The 26,123-nt window shown below is 36.7% G+C and overlaps 1 protein-coding gene across 1 annotated transcript; it reads left to right on the top strand.

The window, feature by feature from the left end:
* The first annotated feature begins 784 nt into the window (after positions 1–784).
* Positions 785–18,579, top strand: ZBTB49 (zinc finger and BTB domain containing 49). Its single transcript, XM_050896619.1, has 7 exons — positions 785–949; positions 3,066–4,171; positions 10,290–10,336; positions 14,210–14,283; positions 14,876–14,958; positions 15,049–15,210; positions 17,221–18,579. The coding sequence occupies exons 1-7, from the start codon at positions 798–800 to the stop codon at positions 17,892–17,894; spliced, it is 2,298 nt and encodes a 765-aa protein (XP_050752576.1). The 5' UTR covers positions 785–797; the 3' UTR covers positions 17,895–18,579.
* The last annotated feature ends 7,544 nt before the right edge of the window (positions 18,580–26,123 follow it).

Below are 26,123 nucleotides of genomic sequence, written 5' to 3'. Positions count from 1 at the left end.
GTGGTTTTTCCGCTTCATTCATTAGTTAGAAGACTAGAGGTTCTAATTGTCCTAACAGTTGGAATTTTTCTTTCCTATTTACAAGTGCGCAGGGGAGGAGTTTCATCTTTCTTCAAAAAAAAAAGTATAGAATGTAAATGTGTTGTGTGGGAATGTTACTTTTCTTCCCTTCAACCTGTTCAAAGAAGTGATTTTTAAAAGATACTTTACATTGTATTAAATAAAAAAAAAAACAACCAAACCATACTAACTTGTCTAATGAATCAGATCCATGTGGGAAATGTGCTTAGCTACAACAGCAACAAATATGGCATAAATAATGCTACTACAATGTTCTCCCTTTTCAGTTTAGACGGTGAAGAAACTGAGGTTTTCCTCTACAAATGATATTGATTTTGTAGGTGTGATATGTTTTTGCCTTAGAACCTAATTCTTGCCGAAGTTGTCTAAATTGGTTTTTTTTTTTTTTTTTGTGTGGTTATGGAGTTCAGTTTATTGGCGGCGCCATTAGCACATTTTTGTGGAAGCTCTTTGTTGTAAGCAAAACTTCATTAAAATCAGTATTTCCTGTGTATATTGCTGTATATCTACTGGTGAGCAATACTGTGACTTCGTCTTTAATCAGAAAAACTGTCATTAGAGCTCACATTGCAGGTGTAAACTGAAGTCTGTTTCCTTTGGGAGCTAAAACAAATTGTAAAAATGTTCTTCATATTCTAAATTCATTTTGCAATTTAATATTTAAAATTCATCTTAGCATTTTATTTCATTGTAGGTAATTTAAGTGATTTTCTAGCATGGACACTGTTGCTAGCCATAGTTGTCATCTTCTCCAGCAGCTACATGAACAGCGCATTCAGGGTCTTCTCTGTGACTGCATGCTGGTGGTAAAAGGTGTCTGCTTCAAAGCACACAAAAATGTATTAGCTGCTTTCAGTCAATATTTCAGGTATGTGATAGAAAATTCTTCTTTTAAAAAAGTGAACTAAATGCTGTTGGTTGAGGTTTCTCTGAGAAGGGTATGTTTTTCTGGTAGTTGCAGACTAAGTAACTATTGGAGTGTAAGGGGAAAAGTTAAATTGTTTGTCCAGAGATAAATCTGTATCAAGTATTTAATCTAATTAAAAACTGTGGCCATCGTAATTTATTTTCTAGATATACATAGTTAACTACCACACTGAGTTTGGCATTCTCTTGGTCTTGACTTGCTTGCGGTGCCTCATCTAATGGATTCTGGCATGGACCTGCATTCAGTATTTCAGTATGAAAAGATAACTGTTTAGAAGGAGCATAGCAGTGTATGTGAACAGAGCCAGATAAGGGATATAATTGATGAAACAATTCACATTATCCAGAAATGGATAATGTGAATTGTTTCATCAATTATATATTCAAAATAAAATTTGAGTATATAGATTATTATTGCATCTCTATTTAGAACAGATTCTCAGAGAGACAACATCTCTGTTTTTAAAGTATACAGGTGGCCCATGAAACCAACTGGCTTCTTTCCCCTCTGTATAGCCCTCACTGACCCTCCAAATTTTGGGGGATGCTGGATCTCCCAACTTAGTGTTTTATATTAGTTATGAGTAAGCTGTTAGATCTGGCAGTTTTTAGACCTTGCTTCTTGAAACATCTCTAAAGCTTGACTACCAATTCTTGTGTAAGAAAATTATTTTTATGTTATGACCAGGGAAAAAAGATGAGAGGTTGTTTTTCCTTTCTCTTTTCTAGTGTTGTAATCCTGATGATGAAGTGAAATTATGCTCAAAGACTGAATTTTTAAAGTAGTTAAAAAGAACTAGGCACTCAACTCTTACTAAAATTCCATAGGATATAAGTGACTAATTAATTTAGACTCTCAACCCAGATCTGTTCATTGCAGTTCTGGTTTTAACTTAGATAGTATGGGCTGGATTTATGGAAGAATTTGGATGTGGGCACTGGCTTTAGAGTAGCCTCTGCATTTCTAAAGTTTAAGCCTAGACTCTCATTTGCTTAAGATTCAGAGCTCATTGATATTATGCCCACCTTTAAACAAAACCTAATTTGAGAGTTAACCCACAGAAAGGAATCATCAAGTTCAGGGCATTTCCTAGTGCAGGAAAATAGCTACATAGGAGTGACCTGACCCCGTTTATATATCGTTGTTTACTGTGAGAGTATCAGGTTAGAGACTGGGGGTTTTAATGGAAGGGTGTGAACTTCCTGACTGAGGCAGAGTACGAACCCACTTAATCTAGGACTGGTTATGTATGTGAAGAACTACAGCTCTGATGCTAAGAACACTTTACATCGAATAGTAAGAAGTCTTGTGAATTCAGACACTTTAAGGATTCAATGACAATTCAGTGGGTGTTGGCTGTACTGCTGTTTTAGGCTTATGTACCTGTACTCTTAATTATTCTTTTACTTGGTTCTCATCCAGTACCAGTAAAAAAGTACTTCTTTTGGATATGAGAGAATAGATTGAAAATAATGCCATCCTCTTGTTTACTGTTACTATCCTCTCATCTACTTGTGGAGAAAGCACTAATAATAAGAGCTTTAATAAGGTTTACTGATAAAGTTTGATGGACAAGTTGCCGGAAGAGAATAGTTCAGCTGACTTTGAAGTCTATCCTCTCCTTTGTACTAGAAAATTTCTCATGTCCTGTTTTATTTGCCATGATGGAAGGAGAAACACCATTCTGAGTCAACCAACTTTTGCAAATAGTCCGTAAATACACCACTGCACCTAATATGTAAAGAACATTGAACAGGAAACCACAAGTATAGGGTGTGATTTCAAAACATTAAAAAAATAGAAAATTAAAGTTATATAAAGGATCATTTGCTTTGATTTATATGTTAAGTGTACTAGTGTAGGACTAATACATAAGACAAGTAATTGGGCAGTTTTGAGATGTCCATCTGCAAAAACACAGCAATCTAGATAAGACCATGTAGTGTAAATTGTTGTTTCATACCAGGCAGTCTGTTTGAGATGTACGTGTGGTTTTTTATAAAAGCGTTTGTGAATTATTTGTGTTTGTGTTTGAATATTTGCCTTATTTTATCAGGACCCTTTTCCAGAATTCTTCAGGCCAGAAGAATGATGTCTTTCACTTGGACATTAAAAATGTAGGTGGCATAGGCCAGATCTTGGACTTCATGTACACCTCTCACCTGGATCTTAGCCAGGACAATGTACAAGCTATGTTGGATATTGCACAGTGTCTGCAAGTGCAAAATGTGCTGAACATTTGCCACACCTTTTTAAAATCTTCTACAGCTGTAGAGCAAACAGCCAGCATGCCTTGTAATAGCATATTTTCACTGCAGAATACTTTGACTGCAGATACTAGCTGTGCCAGTGACAGTTATGGAACAAACCTATTGCATGAATGCTCATCTGACACACAAGGTAATAAAGTCTTGGCTGACCATCATTCTCATGCATCGCAGACTGTTAATCTTCACGCACCCTCAGGTGATGTACAGAAACAACCACAAGACTCCTTAGACGGCAACTGCACAGAGCTTCCATTTAAACAACCAAATTACTATTATAAACTACGCAACTTTTACAGTAAACAGTTCTATAAGCAAAATGCTTGCTCTAATCATGAGAGAGGAGCAGAACAATCCTTTTCTTACAACACGTCTACGGAAATAAACACAGTAGAGAATAATTCTTGTACTGTCAATCAGTCTGAGTGTATTCTGGAAACCTCTGATCATTTACCATCAAACTTTCTGGTTCAGTCTGTGAACGAAGCTGCTCCAGACCAAGATGCAGAAAGCACCCTTATGCAGCCCACCAAACAGATGCGGCTGAAAAAGGCAATACACCTCAAAAAGTTAAATTTTTTAAGATCTCAGAAATCTGCAGAGCAAGTGCCTGAGCCTAAAAGAGATGACAGTAGAATAACGGGAGTAATTGAATCTGTAAATGAAAGTACCATGGACATGACAAATGTTAGAGTTACTGATGAAAAAGAAGCTGAAGATTTAGTAAATTCTGAGAATTTTGAACAAACTGTTGAAACTGAAAGATCTCAAGGCCCTTTGGAACAAGAAGGGCAATCACAGACTCTTCAGTCACAGAGGCAATATACTTGTGAATTATGTGGGAAGGCTTTCAAACATCCAAGCAATTTGGAGCTCCATAAAAGGTCTCATACAGGTATAGTTATCAATAACTTGGTCTGCGGACCAAATATTTCAATTAAAGAGGATGTCTTGCAGTATCTCTTGATTCAGAGATGCTGGTTAAGGGTCTGCTTTCAAAAGGCTGTGGTTTTGTTTTTTTTAAAAATGAATAATCATACAGGAATAAAGACTGTAAGACTGAGTTTAGCTCAGAATTGTAGTAGAGATTTCTCCTTCATATTTGTCGTTTTAGGGTTCTTTTTCAAAGAACATTGTGTGATATTTCAATGAAAATTTTATTTTTGTCTTGCATTTAGAAGAGGCATTTCTAGTCAGTTTGTCAGATGGCCCAGAAGTCCGAGTCAGATAACAGTGAAAAGTGTAAATAGATAGAAGACGATACTGCAATGTTCTAGATGACCTCAGTTCTCTCTGATCATATATTCATTTTAAGATACAAGTGATTAGGGCTTGGCGGTCATTTCTTTTTAACCTGTAGAAATATGCTTTATAATTAGTTTATACCTTTTTCCTAGTGTGAACAACTTTCATTGTGTTTGCCTAGAGAGTAATGCTCTTGCAGACAAGTAGGCTGCAGACTGAATGGGAATTTTGAATTAATTTACTTTGTTTTAAGAACTCACAGGTAATATTATTTTTAAACCTAGCATAGATTTATTTATAAGTATCTTTTTATTATAGTGAAAAACAAGACCTAGTCTAACTTTGAATTAACTAATTTGTCTGTTCGGTTTAACCAGCATGTTCTATTATATTTCTACAAATTTAGATATGTTTTTTTAAAAATGGTTTTTAAGAATTACCTTAGCCAGTCAAGTAACACCATTGATTCCAAGTCCTTGAGATGGCATTATTCCTGATTAAGCTGTTGAATATTTTTTGCCTTTCTTTTTCCCTGTATTAAATATACAAATGCATCTCTCAGTCTTGTCAAATAAACATTACTTTGCAAATGAACATACATGTATTGGTACTTTCACAGTAAATATGAATCCCTCTTACCAGACATTAATTTCTTTTGTTAATTGATCCTTAGTATTAAGAATTTATTTTTGCATGTTATTAGTAGAAAAATTTTTCCAGAACCTGAAACTATGAACATTTTGCATTAGCTTCCTGAAGTTTTCACTTGGTATCTTTGACTACTTCTGTATGTTCACATTACTAATTTTTTTTTTTTTTTTTTAATTTGGTCTCCTGTGAAAGAGTTGCATATGTCTCTTACCTAGGTCCTCTCTTTGCCTTGTATTTTTTTGAATCTATTATCCGATTTGAGCTGACATCATCAAGTATATTTTAATATCTTAGAAATTTCAGGAAAATAGGTGATCAGATAGAAGATAGAGCATCTAGAGAAGTCCCAACTGAGGGAGAGAGTCTGAAGTCGGTAATGTGAGTTTGTGCTAGAGCATCTATGTGAAAGAGAGACCCTGACTATGAGAAACGTGTTAGAATTTGCCCTTCCTTAGACATCTCAATCATTGGAAGAAATCTGGATTTTGTGAGTTCTGGTGCGCATTAAACTGCTTGGTTTTTTAAGAGTGTGTTGCCCGAGTGATAGACTTAATTATTGTATGTTTCCGAGTCTGCTAAACCATTTAAAACATGAGGTTCAAAGTTTAGTTTACGTCTTCTAATGTATTGTAACTTAAAGGTCAGGGGAGTGGATTGGGTACTAAGCTTTATAGAAGAAAGCGACTATAGCCCCTGATACAAGTGTTTTACAAATTATTTTTTTTCTTTAGACACAGCAAGGCCAGCAAATGCTTACAAGTGTAGGAAATGGAAAAAGAGAAAAAGGGTTGCAGTAGCTTTGCAGGGTTATTTATGTGTGTTGCAATTCATTTCTTCGTTCTTATTTGAGGTCTGTGTATTTACACGTGCTTCTACTCCACTTAAGCTCTGGTAGATGTTGTTTCACATTCCACAACACTGCCTGATATGAACTAGCTGTATACATTGTCTAAGAAAAGTGATCATAGGCTTGGTTTTGTTGTTGTTGCTGTCCTTCTCTGCTAGTCTGAGTATACAATGGATTCAGGAATTCCACTCTGCATTTCATACACTATGTTCTTGCAATAGTTTTCAAAAAATTCCAGACTTGAATGCTACTTAATGTGGCATTAATGTTCTTCTATAGATGGGCTAAACTGACAAAGTTTAAGAGCATAAGTTTAACAAATAATAAGCACATGAAAGAAGGATGGAAAAACTGAGGCAAGAGTATGACTAGATAGGCCTGTTTGCTTGCTTTTTATTTTTGGGTCCTGTTAATTTGTTTTTAAATATTCAACTAGTGCAAAAAGAGTATTTGGAAAATTGCAGTGGATAGTGAGTAGGATGTTAATATAGGAAAGATCTGTAGCTGAAGATACAGGGCACATCTGTATCATTAATATTAGGTATACTGGTAGTTAAGTAATGTAAGTGTATGCTAAAAGCCATTTCCATTCATCTGCCACTTCAGAAAGCATAGCAAATTGCTAGCTAATCAATTTTATTTAAAAACATTAATTTTCTAGAGCTAAGCAAAAGGGTTAGCAAACATTTAAGTATTACAGTACTTACTGAAAGTCCTCCAAATCTGGCTTTGCTGAAGAGATGAAGGAAGCAAGTTATTAAAATGGACCTTTCACACTGGCAAGCCAGTTTTTAACCCACAAATGACAACTCTTTCAACACAAGTGCTGTGGTGGCCTGGTTGTAAAGAAAAAGCACATGTGAAATTCTCTGTCCCTGAACACTAGGAACTACTGAAGAATTTACAGGTTAACATGGTTGCATTGATGAGTTTTCTATGTGAAGGACAGGCATACTGTGTTCAACACAAGTCATTGTATTGGGTTGTCTAGCTGGTTTTATTGTATTGCTAGCAGATATTTAAAGGAATCTCTAAACTGAGCTTATTGCATTGACTTTAAGATTGATTTTGACTTGACTGAATGTTATAATTTGTTTTATATTAGATTGACCTGTCTGAAAAAAAGGAAGGAAGTATATCTCTCTTATACAGTCCTTACCTGTCCAGGAACATCCAGTGTTTTGGTTTTTTTTAAAAATACTTTCAGGAAACATCTCAAGGAAAAAAAAAAAAAACAAACCAAGCCAACCCTGTGGAAAGAACTCTTGGCAGGATGGAATACAACAGGAGCAGAGTTACACTGTCATGTAATACACTGTTGATCCTCAGCCTTTTCATTCTGAGCTTTGCTTGAGCAAGTTGCCAGCGTTCCATGCCTTAGTGGGTCCTGCTCCTCACCCTTCTGATCTCTTCAGGAACACCACTTCTGCCTTCATGCCTTTCTCCTCTGGAGCTGACACACCACTGCTTTGATCCCACTACTGTGTACTTTATCTTCATCTCTTCTTGCAGTGGTGAACAAGAAGGATGCAACAGAAGATAGAAAACACAAGCTAGTCCAAGGGTTCAAAAGTAAAGTCCCCTGGATGTGTGTTTAAGCATTGTCTTAATTGTAGTTCAGTTACTGCTTTTCCCCAAATTTTCTCTATTGCTGTTGATCCAGCCATGGTCTTTGAGAAGATAAGTGTTCTCAGATAAGGTTTTTGGTTTGGAATTTGACAGTCATAGAATCATAGAATAATTTAGATTAGAATGGACCTCTGGAGGTCATCTAGTCCAATCCTCTGCTCAAGGCAGGTCAAATTAAATTGGGTTGTTTTGCTCATGACCTTGTGTAGTCAAATTCTGGATATCTCCAAGGACAGAGATTCCACAACCTCTCCAAGCAACCAGTTCCAGTGTTTGACCACCTTCATGGGGTAAAAGATTCTTTTCCTGTATCTAATCAGAATTTCTCATGGTCTAACTTATGTCTGTTGCCTCTTGTCCTGTCGCTGTGTACCTTCAAGAACAACCTGGTTGCATCTGTCTTCCCATTGCACGTAGACAGCAGTAAGATTTCCTGTGTGCCTTCTCAAGGCTTCTCAAGGCCTCACCAGTGATAGGTAGAGAAGAATCATCTTCAGCTTACTAGCTGCACCCTTACTAATACGCCCTAGGAAGCAATTAGCCTCACTTTACCTGAGGGATGCTACAACACTATGAGTAATTTAGTATTTTGGCTGGAATTCATTCTTGGAATAGGCTACTTGATATGCCCGGTGGTTGGGAGTTTTATGCAGGTGCAGAATTGTTCTCCAAAAACTAATTTGATGTTTCTTTTCAAACAAAACTTTTTTGTTTTATCTTTATCATGGGGAAGAAAACTCCAACTCTGTACATCAGTACAGTTATAATGAGGCTGCATGCAGCTTACAGCAATCATTTTGAGAAAGTTGAGCCTCCAATTCCCTCCCTCCCCCTCTAGTTATTTCAGTGTGGATTTCTGTTCAGATAATAGTCTTTGTGTCAACAGTAACTTTTTTTTGGTGTAGGTAATTTCTGCGGAAATTGCTACTAGTGTTTTTTATCCTCCATTTCAAATTACCTTGATGCTTTTATGGTTGTCAGAAGCCTTCCCAGTTGGCACAGATCTGGCTCCCTGTTGGTTTCATTTATATTTGTGTTGTCAGTACCAGAATTTTTAGTGTTTTGCAAATATAGAGCCATAATGAGATCAAGCCTCAGTGCTCTTTATAGTTGAGTTATTGGTTTCTTAATTTTTATCTTTAATTGAATAAAAGCTTTCTTGAAACTGCCGTAACATTTCCATTCTTCATTAAGTAGAAAAAGTAGATATAGCCTCAAGTTGTCAGACTAACTGCAGGATTGCTATCTGTGAAGCCACGTAACTGTGTATGTTTAGTCTGTGCTTTAAAATCTAGGAGAATTGCATTTAGTCCTTGGTCATGAAATATGGTGAAAGAACATCACCTGTATTTGGCAGCAGGGAAGGAAAATGGAACCTCAGCACCTGGGTATTGTAGATGTTGCTCGTAACACTTCCAAAGATGCAGGAAGAATACTGATGTAGAGAATACTTGCTGGAAGAGAAGGCTACAAATAGCCAAGAGGTGTTCTGTAAAATCAGGAAAATTATAATTTAAAAAGTAAATAAAAATCTTTAGACAGATTTTGAATCAGCACCAAGATGAAACACACTGTAAGATCCCTTTCCTTCTGAAAAAATCTGCATTCAAAATGACAAGGATTTACACTAATTTTGCTTCCCTGTACCTGTGGGCCAGATTATATATGTCCTTTTAATGTACAGTGAGACTCATGAAAATATCATTAGAAGTCTGTCATTGAATTCAGTGGTATTTGAGCATTATTATTGTTTTAAAAATTCTGGAAGATGCACAGAGATTTTTATCAACAGTGTAAAAACCAGGAAACCAAGAACTAAGCAGGGGAAAAAAAAAAAATACCTTTATGAAATACTGTAGAGGAGAAAAAGTGATTAGAAAAAGATACTGGTCTCAAATTGACAGCTAGAGAATTGAAGTATTGTGCAGTCACATTCTAGATTGAAAGTCAAGTTATTTTGAAAAGCTGAAGTGGGCTGCACTACCTTTTTACTGAAGCTGCTCATATGTTTTTGGAGATTCAAGAATACCAGTTTTATATGTATAAATGTAGAATTTTGGAGCAAAAGACTTGGGTTAATTATCAGATACTCTTATATAGGATGAGAATTTGAAGGCAAATGTGTATTTCCTGGAAACAAATGCCTACGTGCTGATCAGAGATGTATGGTACACATTGAACAGAGAAAACAGAATCCTTCCAAATTAGCTTCTCTGCATTCCTTATTCTTTTTAAGAGTGGGCCTTTGTGTGTACAAATGGAAAAACTGGTGCACTTTCCATAGCTGTTGTTGTTGTTGGACCTTGTCATCTATTCTGTTCTTCCTGGAGGTATGGTACCCCTTTCATTTGGAAAAAAAAGTATTTTTAAAAAAGTTACAAAACACTCCCATTCATATCAAAACTCTTCTGCCTACTTGTTTTGAAAGATAAATTGTGTTTCTGAGCAAGTCTGCCTTACAAGCTTAATGGTAAATGCTGTACTTCCCTCTTTAATTTCCCCTTAAATATATGGGTAAGTGTCCTTTTGGGGATATTTTTACTCTTACATGACATGTTTTAAAAGGAAGCCTACCAATTTAAAACATTTGTATTCTATTGCAACTATTAGAAGTTCTATGTTCTGTTTCTTCCCCTTTTAGGTGAGAAACCTTTTGAATGTAACATTTGTGGGAAACACTTCTCACAGGTGGGAATATTTTATATTATGGTACTTACACTTGAAAATGAAATGCATCTATGTGTTGATTCTAAAAAACTTGGGTTTAAGTCTATAGATTAGATATTTTTTGTTCAAAGACAGACTTCACTTTAGGGATAAAATATTAAAATGTGTTATTTGAAAATAACATGTTAAATGTTTTAGATTTCTTTGATACATTTTGTACCTTTGATTCTGTCTGCTCTCAGTAGATGTGTTATGTACTTTACCTTCAAATGAATGTTTAACTATACAGAGCCACAACTGTATTTGAAATACAGAGAACATTCATTCTCGGACTGTTCTTTTGCCTTATGGTTAGGGATATGTTGTGAATAGCATTTTTACAGTCTCTGAGAAAAATACAGGTTAGAATTTTGTATAATGTTGTATTCGCAATACAGTTTCATCTTCCTAAATGGCATAAATTGTTAAGCAGATTTTTTTGAGTCAGGTAAAAAAAAATTATATCCATATAATTGGGCTCAGTTTCCTTCTGTGAAGAACAGCAGCACAGTCTGTCTGAAGTGACAAAACTCAGCTATGATTTAAAAAAAACTCTTGTGAAATTCCCTACTTACATACAGGACCTAAGCTTTAGCTGTCTTAATTTGCCCTCTAGTGCTTGCTTCTTGTTCTAGGTACAACAATTAATTTGTATTTCTACAAATTTGGTGCCTAGTTGTCTCACATTTCCAAAATGTCTGTTTCTTTTCTATTTTCTTGGTTGGAATATGTGCACGTAAGTACAGGAGACAATAGACAGGTGCATATTTTTATACTAAGATTAAATAATAATCATCATTTAATAACTTTGGTCTTTCTTATGGGTCCTGGTTTAAGGATTAGAATTACGTTGTCTTTGTCTACCCACCCACCAGTGCTTGCGCTTCTCTTGCTCCAGCTTTGTAGTCTACCAGTGGGACTTCTTTGACCCATGAATTTGATGCAGTTGCATCCTCCACTCTGTTACTAAATGTAACGCTGTATCCAGTGAACAATACTGTTTAATCATGCTTATCAAGCCATTTTGAGCAAAACTTGGTCTGCTTATTAGGCAAAGAAATTTTCATTCATTTTGACGGCTGAACTTCTAGTTATTGAAAGAAAAAAGTGGGTATTTCCAAATTCCATTCAAAGTACTTTTGGCAAATGTATTCTGTACCATTACTGTGGGGGAAGAGGGAATAAAAAAGCTTCACACACTCAGAGTGTATGACGGGCATGACAGACTCCTCATGCAACATGCGTTGCTCCTCTTTAATTAGAAACAAACAAAAATCCCAACAAAACTGGAAATTTCTGCCTTTTAATTAAACACTCTTAAACAGCTTCCCTCCCCTCCCCTTCCCTCTCCGTTACCTCTCTTGCCTGAAGGTATAAGTAAATACATATTGATGGACAATACCTACACATCCAGAATATGAGCCATAGCATTCAGCTTGTGTGCTGCAGTTCTCTCTCTGATCATAAAAGGGAACTTGCATACTTCCGAGGTACCTGCTTTTGAATCGTGCAAATAAGTAAGATTCCACCTACCAGAAAGTAAGATGCAAGGATAATTGCTATCTACTTTTTGCTGAAAAGACCATCTCTGATCTTGTTCTTGATCTTCTCAGTCTGCAGGCACAGAAATAGCAACACTTTTCTTATTTAAGCCTTCATGTTCTGTGCTTTTGAGACAGTGCAGTTGTTGTGCCTGGTAGTAGATGTCTGCTCCTGCTGAATGTAACTGATGTTCCATGTGTTGGAATGTGAAACAGAAAATGAAGAAAGTAGGGAAAATTTACATAGGAACTCATAGTCTGGAACAAATAACCATAAATGTCTTTGATTTTTGGAGAAAAAGGTTCCTTTTGTACTTCCAAGCCTGCATCTTCCCTTACTGCTAGTACACAGCCTGTTGCTATGTGGTCCTTCTCTGGCTGGTGATCCTGGATATCATGTTTTACCTCCTGACTACCTCCTGCAGAGCTTCTTTTGGGGGACCATATGCATTAGTTCCTTCACTTCAAGAGCATGCCAGTTACAGATGGACTAAGTCTAGCATATCTCTCTAGTCTCCAAACTTGTGAGGAGTGGTATGCAACCAGTATCGGTAAGAGGATTCCTCTGAGCATTTTTTTTTTTCTTTCACTGAAATGCTAGCAAAAGTCCTCTTATGCTTTTTCATTGGGATGGCATATTATGCTTTAACCAAGGTTGTGTATCATCTTAAAAGCTTAGGAAGAATACAAGTTACTGATGTTTTTACCTTTGTTTGTCTCAGCACAGTTAATAACAAGCTTTTGCCCTCATTAGGAGGAAGTGGCATAGGCTTGTAATAAAGAAATCAATCTACTTGCTACTCTCTGGAAAATGTTTTTATTCTGGCTAAAAATGCCTCTATGGGAACTATTTCAGGATAATTGTTGCACTTCAAATTCACCCTCTGTCTTTATACAGAATAACTTTCAAATGCCTATGATATGGTTTGGTTTGTGACGTGGGTAGAAGTAAAGGTTCTGTCTTTCGTATGTTTCTCTCAAATGCACCTCTGCATAAAATCCCTTGTCTTTGCAAAGTACAAATTGTTCCATGGAGAAGCCAGTTTAGTCTTCTCCTTCCTCAGAAATAAGTGCCTAATGCCTCTCTTCGAATGGATTTCAGTACTACAGAGTTTAGTCTGAGAGAACAGTGGTTCAGTCATACTGTTGTCTGAAAAACTGTACAGGGGTTCAAGAAAGCTCTCTCAGGGTTCAAACGGTGATCCATTTAATATTGTCCTCTGTGTCTGTTGTGTGTGTCTGCAATACTTTAGTTCTGGTATATTATAAGCTCTGATAACAGTGATTGATCATCACAGGTAATTTATTATCTAAAGGAGTCGGAAGAAATTACTGATGCGTCTTATTTTTGTTGTCTTATTGTGACTAAGGAGGACATGATAATCTCTGCATCACCAATTTTCTTTCCTGATTGAAAGGACTTAGTGTTGCTTTAGTGTACTTAGATAAAACCAGGCAGTTATCCATCAAAGAGAATGGAAGGGTTAAAAACTGACTGTGGAAGTATGCACAATTTATGGAACATCTGCAGCTCTTCTATCCAGACTAGCTGTATCTTGTGCTTTGAGAACTGGACTCTCAGTGGATTAGCCATTCAGAAGCACCAGTGGCTTTAAAAACATTGTTTAAAAAAAAGTTGGAATGAGTAAGATGGTTTTGTCTAGTCATTATCTGGTTTGCCTGCTAGACTAGCATAATTTTTACAGGATTGGGAGAGGAAAGATATGTAATAAAAATTAGTTGCCAGTAATCCCATTTGTTCATTTCTGTACTTCCTGTTCTGTTTTCTTTTGATATGAGTAAATATTTATAGGTTTGGAGCACTTGGCTCTGAGTATTTTACGGACTGGAAAATGTTTACCCTATTATTTTCTTTTTAACCTCCTGGTAGGTGAATTCAGACATCCTGATGTAACAATATTTTATTTGTAGGACAGGGAAAATGAGACTAACATGAACCATATTACTAGTAAGTTTTCTTCTTCACTGCAATCTAGATAGTGTAATTTTCATTTATAATTGGATCTGTTTTCAACTATAGGTATTTCTTTTTCCTTAGCATTTGATTCTAGGCTTCTTTTTTTTTTTTCTGTTCTTGACAATGTATAATTGTATACATAAGCAATTTGATCTTGAAGTAGATGGTAGTCTGTCTTTACTATATAAGAATGCTTGAGTTCATACATGCTTTGTAGTCTTCACTGCCTTAGAATTAGGAATAAAAAGCCAGTCTCATAGTTCCCATCATTGTCTTTTTATCTGCATACAACAACAGGCTAGCTGTATTTAAATGTTTAAATTACTGTCCCTTCAGGCAGGTAATCTCCAGACACATTTACGTCGACATTCTGGTGAAAAGCCATACATTTGTGAAATCTGTGGGAAAAGGTGAGTAGAATTGTTCATCTTAGTAAAGTTAACATGATAAAACTTGTTCGTGTTATCTTTAATCTTCATGATAAACTAAAGGCCAAGAGCTAAGGCAGCATCCTGCTCAATTTTGTTTAAAAGACACTGGGCTTAAATGTGTATTGATGGGATTAAAATACATAAATGTCTGCAAGTGTCTTGTTGCAAGTCTCGATAATGAGACTAACATGTCACCACATAGATAGTCTGTGGTCTTACTTAATTTTTTGTATATTGGTATCTTTAGTTAAGGATATACTGTTGTGTGTATTTTGAACAATGTGAGTCACAATAAATCATGCAGTTTTGTACCTTTCCCTCACATTTTTTTTTTTTCATTATTTGGTCATATGATGAAACTTGATGAATTTAACCAAAGCATTAAATATTTCTGCCTTCTGCTAACAAGTTCAAAATGTTTTTCTTAAATGCATCCATTTATCTGTGTTTTAGATTTTAATCTTTGTTCAGAACATCAGGCATTCATTATAGTTGATTTCCACATGATACTCAGTTTAGGAGAATAAGGGTCTTATAAAGACAGTAATTGGGTTTCTGTATTCTGTTACAGATTTGCTGCTTCTGGTGATGTTCAGCGTCATATTATTATTCATTCTGGAGAAAAGCCTCATCTGTGTGATATCTGTGGCAGAGGTATATATGAACCAAAGTTTCTACCTCTGGGGTTTTTTGATTGAAATGTGAGTAGTCATTTTAATCTCAGTGTCTGTCATATTTTTCTAGGGTTCAGTAACTTCAGTAACTTAAAGGAGCACAAAAAGACCCATACAGCAGATAAAGTATTCACCTGTGATGAATGTGGGAAGTCATTCAACATGCAGCGAAAATTAGTAAAGCACAGAATTAGGCATACCGGAGAGAGACCATACAGCTGTTCAGCATGTGGTAAGATTTAGTGTGCATAGCTTGGTTGTGTCTTTGCTTTTTAAATGATAAGTAAAAGTTCCTATGTCAGCAGAATAACAATTAACCAAAATGATTTTAAATTGAAATACCATGTTGTGAAAGTTTTCCACAAAATCTGTCTTGCATACTTCATAGTCTTTCATTTGGTGTATTAAACTCCTTTAGCTGTTGTAAATCAGTTCAAAAGTGAATTTCAGTTGAAGAATAAAGAAAGGAAATAAGAGGAATCAACATTGTATGTGTACATGCTTGCTAGAGAAGTAGTGATACTAGCTGCTTCAAAAATTGATTTATTTTCATTGTAGTCCTTTCTGATGGAGAGCTAGGTTTGGAACCACTTGACTATTGATGGACTCTTCCCCCCCCCCCCCCAGTTTAATGCTGTTTGGATTTAAGTGCATTCAACCATAGAGTTTGATAATAACAACCTTTTGCTGCTTTGCTTCAACTTCTGGAATAAAATCAAAACTTGATCAATGCTTCGTACCAGAGAACACCCATTTTCAAAATCTGCTAGATAGGTCATCCTTCCAGGTGGTCTGAAAATGGCTCTTTGATCAATGATTCATCCTCGTATAACATAGTTCTCAGAAACTGCATTGTCTATCCTTATCTCATATGTTACGTAGCATCCTGCATACTACTTACTTTTCTGCCCTTAAGTGCTATTTTGGTATAATTTCATTCATGTTCTGAGGAATCAGCTTTGGAGGAGGGTAGCTCCATATGATAACGTCCAACTGCAGTATGTTTTATTTGTAATGTCTTGAGGCACAAGAAAAGCTAATATTATCGGGAGGTCTTGCATCAGAAGGAGGAAATATAGACATGCTGGATATGAAAGTATAAACAAACAGTTGTGTTGTCATTAAAATAGGCTTATTTTCATCTTATCTTGTAGTGGTCTTTTGATGATTTTTCATTTTAGCCAGGTCATCTTGTACTGAGAAGGCAAAAATTGTGCAAAGAGGATCTGATCAAGCATTAAGAAATCATTCACATTATGCAAAAAATCCACATGTATTATTCCAGTAATTTGTAATCTTACTGTTACTGTTTAATGGCTTTTCTGAAGAGGAATCTGGGCAGTAGAATAAAAAGTATGATGCCGAAAATTGAGACTGCAGTTTTACTGGGCTTTCAGATAATACAGTTCACTTTAGTTGGTATCTGTCCACACAGATAATCTTTAACCTAGGTAAAATGAGATAAAATCACAAATAGGTACCAGCTTATTTCTGCTATCCTAAAGAATGTGAGGTGTCTGAATCATGTAGCAATTCTGGAAATTAATGCTCTCTTGTTCTGCTTGTTCTTCTATACTTTGCCTTGGTTCAGCCTCAGACACTTTTTTTCTTTGCAGTATGGTAATTGGGCTTATTTGAGCCTGTGGTTCTGAAAACAGGCAAACAGTTGAATATTTTATTCTATTCTAATATTTACAGCAATAAAAAATTACTGTTTTGACACATTCTCTGGCTAGAATATAAAAAATGGACTGCTGCATTATGTTAGCTCACAGTTAACAAAAAAGCTAACTTTGTCAGCAGTTTAAGAATAGTTCCTTAGTAATGAACAAACCATTACTTTCTATGATGCAGTTCTCACTGGAAGACTATATTTAGAAGCTTATCAGCATACTGTTTTTCCAGACAGACGAATTAAATTGATTATTTTTAAATTTTTTTTCCTCCACGAAGATTGAGACAAAGTGAGAGCACTCACAGCTTTCAAATACTAATGGATATTCCTGTCTCTGGAGACAAAAACTATAGCACTGGGAAACACAAGTTAGAAAATCAGATCAAGAAGAAGAAACAAGTCATTGAATTGTAAAAATAGATGGAACTTGTTTGAACTTGTTCTAGATAAACAAAGTACCACGACTGAGACATACCATACCTCATCACTTGATATTTTCTCTAATTAAAACATGTTTATGCACTTGTGTTAAGAACAAAATCTTAATCTATCACTTCTGTCTTGTAGGGAAATGTTTTGCAGGCTCTGGTGACCTGCGTAGACATGTGAGGACTCATACAGGAGAAAAACCCTATACCTGTGAAACTTGTAACAAATGCTTCACTCGCTCTGCTGTTCTACGGCGGCACAAGAAAATGCATTGTAAAGCCACTGACGAAGGTCCAAACACACTAGATGAATTTACTCAAGGGATTGAAACTTCTGACCTTGACAAATCTCAGAGTTCTGACTCTTTTGGCCAAGAAATGTCTGTTACATTGTTACCAGTGTCCGTTAAATTTCCCATTCGTCCAACTGCAAATTCAGCTGAATTTGATAGTTCTGTGGATTCTTACTGTAAGTTGCGATCAATGGTTCAACACCATGACTCAGCAAACCAACAGAAACTGAATGTGGATTCTGCTAAACTCCCAAAAGCTCAGACACAGCAAACTCCTCCTCCACCACCATATGCTTATGCAGATGTAGATGTGTCTTCTGCAGAAGAACCCTTACAGTCTGATAATATTCCCATGATTCGTTCCTCTATGGTTAGCTTGGACAGTCATTGTAATGATCCACTAGGCAGTCGAACATCATCTGCTGCATACAAGAATAATGAAGGACCATTCTTCTCCAGCATGACCCTCTGGGGTTTAGCTATGAAGACCTTGCAGAATGAAAGTGAATTGGAACAATGAGGGCTCAGGTGACAGTATCAAAACTTCTTAGAGGCATTTCATGCTAAAGCGATTGTGATTGCACTGCAGTATAGAGAGAGCAGAGCTAGTTTTTAAGCCAGCTAGCTTGGATACTGGTAGAAATCAAGATACGCATGCCCAGAACCCAGTGTAGGCTGCCTTTACACTGCTTCTCGGCAAAGTTCAAATCTAGTTTCGGGGACCTGTGTTGTTCTGTGACTGCACTGTGTAGCTCATGTGTTGCCAGGATTTACTAAAATTTGCCATTTACTAAATTTACCATTTAACTTGGTATTTTTTACCTGATAATAGAGGAAAGGATGGCCCAATGCCTGATTTCATGATATGGGTACAATTCCAAGTATGTGTCATCAGAGTTGTGTAAGGGTGTAGATATGAAAAGAGGAAAATACTTAATAAATCCCTAGCGAACCTGAGTTTCAGTAGTGGCTTTCTTACCAGTAGGATCATTGGTTTACATGACTTGAGTATTGTGATATTAAATTTAAATGTTAAATACTGGACAATATTTGTGATAGTGCAAAGTAACTGTATATCTAGAAACTTTATTTTTTTACAATAAAAGCTTTTTTTAGTATTTTATAAACTATTTTGCACAGCGGATTATTTGTACAATGAAGACCAAGATCAGGAAATGTCAATAAAGGGAAGTTGTTTTACATTGTATCCTAATTGCTCAATGTGTTTCATCTTTCTATGAAAGATTTTCAATAACATAATTCTATCTATTCCAGGTATCTTTACAATGCTAATGGGGATACTGCAAGAAGAGCTGCACTATAAAATAGGTGCAATCAATACACCAGTAGATTGTCTTGCATTTCAGTGAATTAGTGTAAAACATTGGCTAATTAATGGAATGAATAGACTGTTACAGGATAGAAACTTTGCTTAGAGGCCTTTTTCTGCTTTGGTGCTTTGAATGGTTATACTCATTTGCAGTATAGATCTGTTGCTGCATTTCAAACTGCTTGTTACAGTCACATGAGTTTTACTGGGCTTTTTCCAACCCATCAAAAAGTTTTAGCACTGTGTTGTCAAGCCTTATGCTAAAACATTCCTTAGATACTGTAGTTTCTGAAATGAAAATATCCTTGTGCTAACCTTTTTTCTGAAGTTCATTCACAGGCTGGAAAGTCTGTTTCAAGTACATACTTGTCATTTCCTATAAGGAGTCTCAATGTTTGCAGGCTGAGAAGTAGATTTCAGTGTTTTGCAACAGCTAAGAAGATCTGCTATCACCGCTATTTTAATAACACTGCAGTTCCTCTGCTGAAAAAATCGTGTTTGTGTAAAACTAATAGCTGGAACTGTCTAGTAATTACTATGTAGTGTCACATTTTCCTGGTATTAGAAAATACATTGTCACTTGTATCCCACTAAAGCACAAAGATTGAAATCTATTATGATTGTTCTTGGTAGAACAAGAATTAGTTTTGCCAGAACAGGAATGTAGACCACAGGTGACTTATAGTCCACAGCTTGCATTCTGTGGAAGTTCAGAGCCTGGAAAATATAGTATTTTTTTCATATTTTTAAAGTCCTCACTACTTTTTTTTCCCTCAGGAATTCAAAACTAGCCTTTCAGTTTCTTACTGTGTTAACACCATGCATTACAGTTTGTGGCTTCTCTTCCTTTACTTGGGCCCTGTACCTCCCTGTTTTTAACTGCTTTCAACTTGAGTTGAAATGAGAAAGATAATATTGCTGGGCAGAGCATAGCACTCAAAAAAAAAAAGGGGGGGGGCAGAACATTACACTGTATGTGTAAGTCTTGAAAGATACAGATTTCTCTTAGTCGTCATTTAATGTTATGAAAAACTTTTTTTCACTACATTAACAGACCAGTTGGGAAAAAAAAATCATCCAGATGCACTGGAGAGCAAGTTGGGAATTTTTTTCACCTTTCTTTTCTTGTAGTGCACATATACTAGGAAACTCTAAAACATCTATGTTTTTCCAGCCAGTGAAGTCAAAGCAAAGAAGCTTTTGCAGTGCCTAATTTTAAAAATAGCACGTAGGCTAGCAGAACACAGTCCCACATAGGATTAAGCAGGGAACACTTTGTATATTTGAACCCCTAGCTCTTCTCCCGTTCATTTTCTTTTACATAATTTGCTGGTGAACACTGCAGATCTTTGTGGAAATCATCCACGTGCTATTCAACAATCCATGTATTATGGTTCTGTCCCTGACCATGTGAGCTCACGCTCGCTGCTCGCTCTCATTCTGCTTTCCTTGCACTAGTGCCTAAGGCAAAATGTGGGTATCTGCCAGTCACTAGCTCTGTAGCTTTCCCCTTGTCAGAAACTATTTTTAGATTTACTTATCCCAAGAGAAAATAGAAATTTGATTCTGTTCCCACGAGGATTCTGTTGCTTGGAAAGGACAAATCTGCAATTTGTGAACCTCCTAACTTTTTAGTTGCCTCTGGTTCTGCAATCGTTTTGCTTTCTCTGTTGTATTTTGGTGGAGTCAGTACAGGATAGGTTTAAAACAGACCATGCTGCAAGCTTTGTGCTCTTCTAACAGAGTATTGGAGGTCTGTACGCTTTGTTTTGGAGGAATGTGTTATTGCTGAAGACTGTCTTAAAGTGAAAATGGCATCTTGAGACGCTTGTAAGCACATAGATTAGAGTGCTATGTATGAAGTGCTTTGTGCCGAGAAGACAGCCATGTTGCACTAAGGATAACTTCTCTTGCTTGGCAGTATTTCTTTCTGTGAGAGTGTTTCACGCCAAAACCATGAAGGTTCTCAAAGCTGCTACCAGATTGTGAATACTGTTTGCAGTTTGGGGAGTTTGATAAACACTGTGTTGCAACGTGGCATCTTTGAGAAGGAAGTAGAGAAAACACTGGTAGCAGAAAGGAGTCCATCTGAGTTTGCGCAGCTGGAACCAGAAAAAGCAGGAGTTGCAGCACCAGGCAGGAGCACTAAGAATTGTTATTTCTGGCTGGCTTGAAGGAGAAACTGAGCAAGAGAGAAAATTCAAAAGATGAGTAGATGGATGGAGTCAGATGGAAGAGAATGAATTTTTATGTATGGAGTAAGAAATTTTGGATTAAGAAGCCCCATCCCTGGAGCCATTTTGCAGGGATCAAATATCACTGCCTGACTGCAAGAAGATGTATTTTGCTTTTGTGTTTCCAAAATCAAACATAGTATGTCATGTCAATTTAGTACTGTCTGAGCTTTTCTCAGTGAGACCTCTGTAGAAAATTACCTTGAAAGAGGATCTTTTTCTGTATCCTAAGAATTTCCTATGCCAACCTGTAGGTCCATAATGAAGAGGATGTTTGAGTGGGAATAGCAAATACAGTCTGATAGTCCTAATGCTGCCATAAAGCTGGCACAGTTGAAAAACAGCAGCTACCCCATGACTTAGAAGAAGAGGTGGAAACAGTGACATAATTATTGAGCCAATAGTATTTCACAAGCAGCAGACACCCAGCCATAGCTATTGCTCATAAATATCCATAGCCAGGGTGCTGAGGGGTATGAATAAGCATCAGTCAGTTGGCTGGTAGCAGGCACTGCTGAAGTGCCATTATAGTCGATGTAAATGGCATGCTATTTAAAAAAAAAAAAGTGAACCAACCTGGCATAGTAAAATCAAAGGACTGCTAATTGTTATTTATTAGAGTAACTATCCTGCAATCCAGAGCTGCTGTTCAGTTCATCTTGCAAACTTGAATCACTTTTGTTTCCAGAAGATGCAGGTAACTGCTCAGGGCTTAGTTCGGGTTTGTTCAGTGCAGAGATATCTCTGTAATTTGACTCCTGCACAATATAAAAAAAAAAAAAAATTGTAGTGTTTAAACTTTTGAAGGCATTACTGTTTTTTGGATGATTTAAGGACATTAAACCTATAGAAAATTTAACCTGCCATGTCTACGTGGATATGTTTTCTGTGTGTACATAGGAAAATGATATATCATATAATTAAGTCTAAGTTCAAATAACTCCCCCTCCAAAAAAAAATCTTCTGCTTGTCTTGAGATTTACGATCTAGTTTAGTTAGAACTGAAAATAAAAAGTTGTATAAGGAAGGAGAACTTCACTAGGAAGAACTTATCACTTGTTTATTACCTGTTGCCATTGAGCACGTACAGTGTTTTTGTGGTCTGAGAGTTTATCTGCCTTCTCTCATACTCTTTTTAAACCTGGCCTACTAGATGTTTTGCAGTGTCTTGAATTCAGAGATTGGGCTTTAGAATGGAGCACTTGTGCTTTGTTTCCATGGCTTCTTTAGTAAGTCCAAATAGGCTTAAACTCCTGTTGATAATTTTATAGGGAAGTAATTGCTACACATGAAGTCTTCTCAAAACATCTAAGTGTCATATCCAAGAGCAAGCCAAATTTAAGACAAAATCAGTGTGAAGCAAGTGGAACTGGCCCCATAGGCCATTTGCTTCTGGAATCCACTTTTTTCTTTCCTTTCATTGTCTTCCCCACTGTGAGTAGCTCTATTCATACGTGGACAGCTGCATTCAATTCTTGCTGCTCACTTCATGCCACTTACCCACCCCTCATAATCCAGACCAGAGGTTAACATGTTCATGCTCAGTGAGGAAAAATGTAGAGGCATATAGGTAAACAGAGTCCCACACAGTTGTAAAACTCTATAAAAATCTCCAGTCTCCATGTTTTGGGGTGTGTGCTGGGGTTTTGGATATTTAGCTTTCTTCCTGAAGAACTTGTTTCGGAAGTGGTATGTAAAACAAACATGACAAGAAATGTAGATGATCCTGCTTGTACAGAAGACTTAATAGGAAGCAAGCAAACATGAGCTTTACAGGCAGATTTGAAGGAGGAATATGTGATAGCTTGGGAAATGTGTTCTAATGACAACTGAAGGGCCTTAGATGCAGCTATTTGGTAATTCAGTATGCTAATGACTTCAAAGTGACCTGTGCTCCCCTGTGCTGCAAATAGATTTCTTTGTATTGGTACACACAGGCTTGTGCTTTCTGGTCCATAGCCTTATTCATTAATCCTTACTGACATCTATTATTGAATTTGCCTTCTCTAAACAGTTGGTTTCCATCTCCGTTATTAAATCTCCATCCTAGCAAATAGATAAAAATTACCTTTAAAACACAGCCTAGTGAAGACACAAGCTAGTGACTCAGATGTTCTTTTTTCTAAAGACAGTACCCCTACTGTTTAAATATAATTTTTTTTTTTTGTAGTTGATATTCACATGTGTGTTCAGATCTGACAACAGTTTTGTTCTCTTGGTGAGGGAATTTTTCCTGGAAGGTTACAAAAGCCCATTAATACAACTGCACAATGCAGTGCTGAGGAGCGTGCATGCATGAACTACAAGTCTGCCAGCTTTTTGTGAAGCTCTGCAGGGGACAGTATACTGAAATAAAGCCTTTCAGGCCCTTTTAGTGTAGTTCTGACCTTCCACTCTATATTAAACAGATGACTGGAACCAGAAAGATAGGTCATTGTGATTGCAGTTAATATTTGTAAGGACCAAAGCAGCTCTCAGCCTTTGAGGTAGAAGGGAATCATCTTAAGTGTGAAAATGTATCATCACAAGAATGGAGAGGATCAAAGGAAGGCCAGCTGGTGCTCGGACATCTTTTCATAACCTTTATTACAATGCTAGAATACACTAACCTCAATGGGAAGTCCATTCAGTTTGTGTATTTCAAATAGATAATCTGTATTCTGGTGAAACAAAGAAAGCTAAAAAAGCCCCTTCTAAAAAGGGGGTGGTTGACACAAATTTGCCTATGATTTAATCATATTGGTTTTCTAAAATCAGCTTAGCTCTTTCAATGCAAATATATGAATGTACGACATGCTTATTTTAGAAGTGGCTGAAAATTTGTAAATTTAGGTACAGAGAGTTCTAGCTGATTTTACTGTGTTTTACTTCCACTTCAGAATAAAGGCCTTCCACATTTTCACTTGCCATGCACAAAAAGTAAGGCACAGTATTTCAGGGAAAAACTATACAGAACAACCATAAGCATTAAATCATCCAGGAGACATGTATATGTGGAGTCATGAACAGGCCAAGATGAAGGCTGACTAGTTTTGACAAACACTGAAATTTAAGCTTCCAGGGAATATCATACCACTGTAAGAATATATGAAATTTGCAATATCAAAGCAGAAAATCAATGAAGATTGCTGTTTGGAGGTAGGCTGTTAGAGTAAAGTCCTGTGTCCACAGGCTGAGGGCGGTGCTACCAGATCCACGCTAACTGGATAGGGAAAAGCAGTGGGACTGTAGGTATAGACCAGAGGTGAGCACTTCTGCCGTGGTATTGTTCACATGGGGAATGCCAGAGATCGCTAGAACATCAAAGTTCAAACTCAAATGGTTTAGTCATTACTTTCAGATTTGGATTTCAATCAATTTGAATTTGTTCCATGGATCCAGAATGGGGAAAGTATCCTTCTTGTTGAGCAGGGACTTACTTCCAACCAACTTTATTAAACGTTTTGTCTGAAGATTGACACCTCTGTAATAATTGCTTTATTTATGAAGTTAGGCCTTGACAGGAAATTCAGCAGTCAGTCTTTTAATATTGCAAAACACCAAACGGACAAAAGAATATTGCCTTTTCCTACCCAGAAAGCGACGGCAGACAGTCATCACATCAGCTGAGTAACGACTGCAGTCTGTGAAACAGGTCTGAGGGGTGCTGAAGTTCTGACAGCTTCAGGAGATGCAACAACTTCGTTTAAATTCAGAAGTCATTAAAATCATTCCTAAATTCTAAAGCTCAGAAGAAAAGGTATTTAATTTCTTTTTCTCCAAGTAATTTGCATGTCAAATCTCTCTCCCTCTCTCACACACTCTCTCTCTCTCCCCTGTCGGTGATGTCTCTCTCAGCAGCTGTCTAGTCATGAATCACTCCTGTCATCTGAAGCATATTTTTAACACTTCTGGACGTGCTCTAAAAGCAAATGCTGTCGAGCAAACACTTTGCACTATTTTTCCATACGCTCTCTTCACTTCCCCAAACCTTTCATAATCATGATTTTAAAAGCTGGGTCACAGTGGAATCAGGTACTGGAAAATACAACCTTTTATATTTATGAGAGTATCATAATGTTACATCAAGTTCTCATGTAATGCAGATCTTCTGTCTGACTTGCAGAAGACTTGAAGTTGCCTGAAGCTTGAGAATTTCACTTCATTAAGATTCATATGAACGTTGCCTTTGGTTTCACTCATTGTAGTCTGCACCCTCTCAAGTTCAAACTTCAGTTTGCGTTTAGGAATTGAGCATACAAAAAGAAAATCACTATCAAAGCTTAGTTCAGCTGCTGTTACGGTAAAGTAGATTAGGTTATGCCATGTTTGCTTCAGAGCAGTTATTTTACAGCCTGCAATGGAGAACATAATCACAGAGCCTGATAAATTATTTGTCTTGTAATCACGAGTTTCAGAGCTACCAGAAAAAGGACACTGACCAAAAAGGTTTTGATCTTAAAAGGTTTTCTGCTTTTCTCATCTCTCCTTTGGCAGAAGGATGCCCGCTGGGGCCTTAGGGCACCAAGGATCTTCGCTACATGCCTGGAAGGCCTTTGGAATCATCCAGTAACAAGTCAAATAGGAACAACAGTGTATTTTGTTCTTCTCCCGCTGGCTAGTAAGTGACTCTTCTGGTAATTCTAATATTTGTCAGGAATACAAGTTTTTGAGCTCTGGATCCAAATGATTACATTGGCACGTGGGGAAAACAGGAATCCTGATTGTGCCCAGCTGGAAAGAACTTTCTCTTTCCAAATAAAATGTAGCTTTTAAATACCTAGGACCAAGTTAGTTTTGATTTTCCAAAGCCTAGAAGTGATAACCCTAAAGGATGCTTTTGACTGAAGTCCTAATGTAAGTGGTACACAAACAGTATTTATGAGCCATGTACTTCCACTTTGTGTTTGCATCTGGAACTTCTGCTTTTCTTTCTTGTTGCTTTGATGTCACATCTGTTTGTATTTTTTAAGTGCTTAGAAGAACCTTAGTGTGACAAAATACTAAATTATAATCGAAGTCTAGGACATAAAATGATACTGTGTAATGTATTTCTGATAAGGAGTGCTCTCATACATGGACTGCAATATGGATGAGCATCTTGAGTGCTCTGACTGCCCTGCATATATCATTTGTCTTTGGCTGTACTGGAATCATCAAAGAGTTATGACTTCTGAAAGCTTTGTTTTAAACAAGGAAGCTTTGT

The sequence above is a fragment of the Gymnogyps californianus genome, chromosome 4, assembly GCF_018139145.2.
Source record: "Gymnogyps californianus isolate 813 chromosome 4, ASM1813914v2, whole genome shotgun sequence".
NCBI lineage: Eukaryota > Metazoa > Chordata > Aves > Accipitriformes > Cathartidae > Gymnogyps > Gymnogyps californianus.
Note: the sequence above shows the minus strand (reverse complement) of the source record. Positions and strands in the feature narration are given on the sequence as shown.

Excerpts from the sequence above, each read along its gene's own strand:
- ZBTB49 (XM_050896619.1), top strand. The coding sequence starts at position 798 with ATGGACACTGTTGCTAGCCATAGTTGTCATCTTCTCCAGCAGCTACAT. Across the intron at positions 4,172-10,289 it reads CCATAAAAGGTCTCATACAG|GTGAGAAACCTTTTGAATGT; the intron begins GTATAGTTATCA and ends TTCCCCTTTTAG. Across the intron at positions 14,959-15,048 it reads GTGTGATATCTGTGGCAGAG|GGTTCAGTAACTTCAGTAAC; the intron begins GTATATATGAAC and ends ATATTTTTCTAG.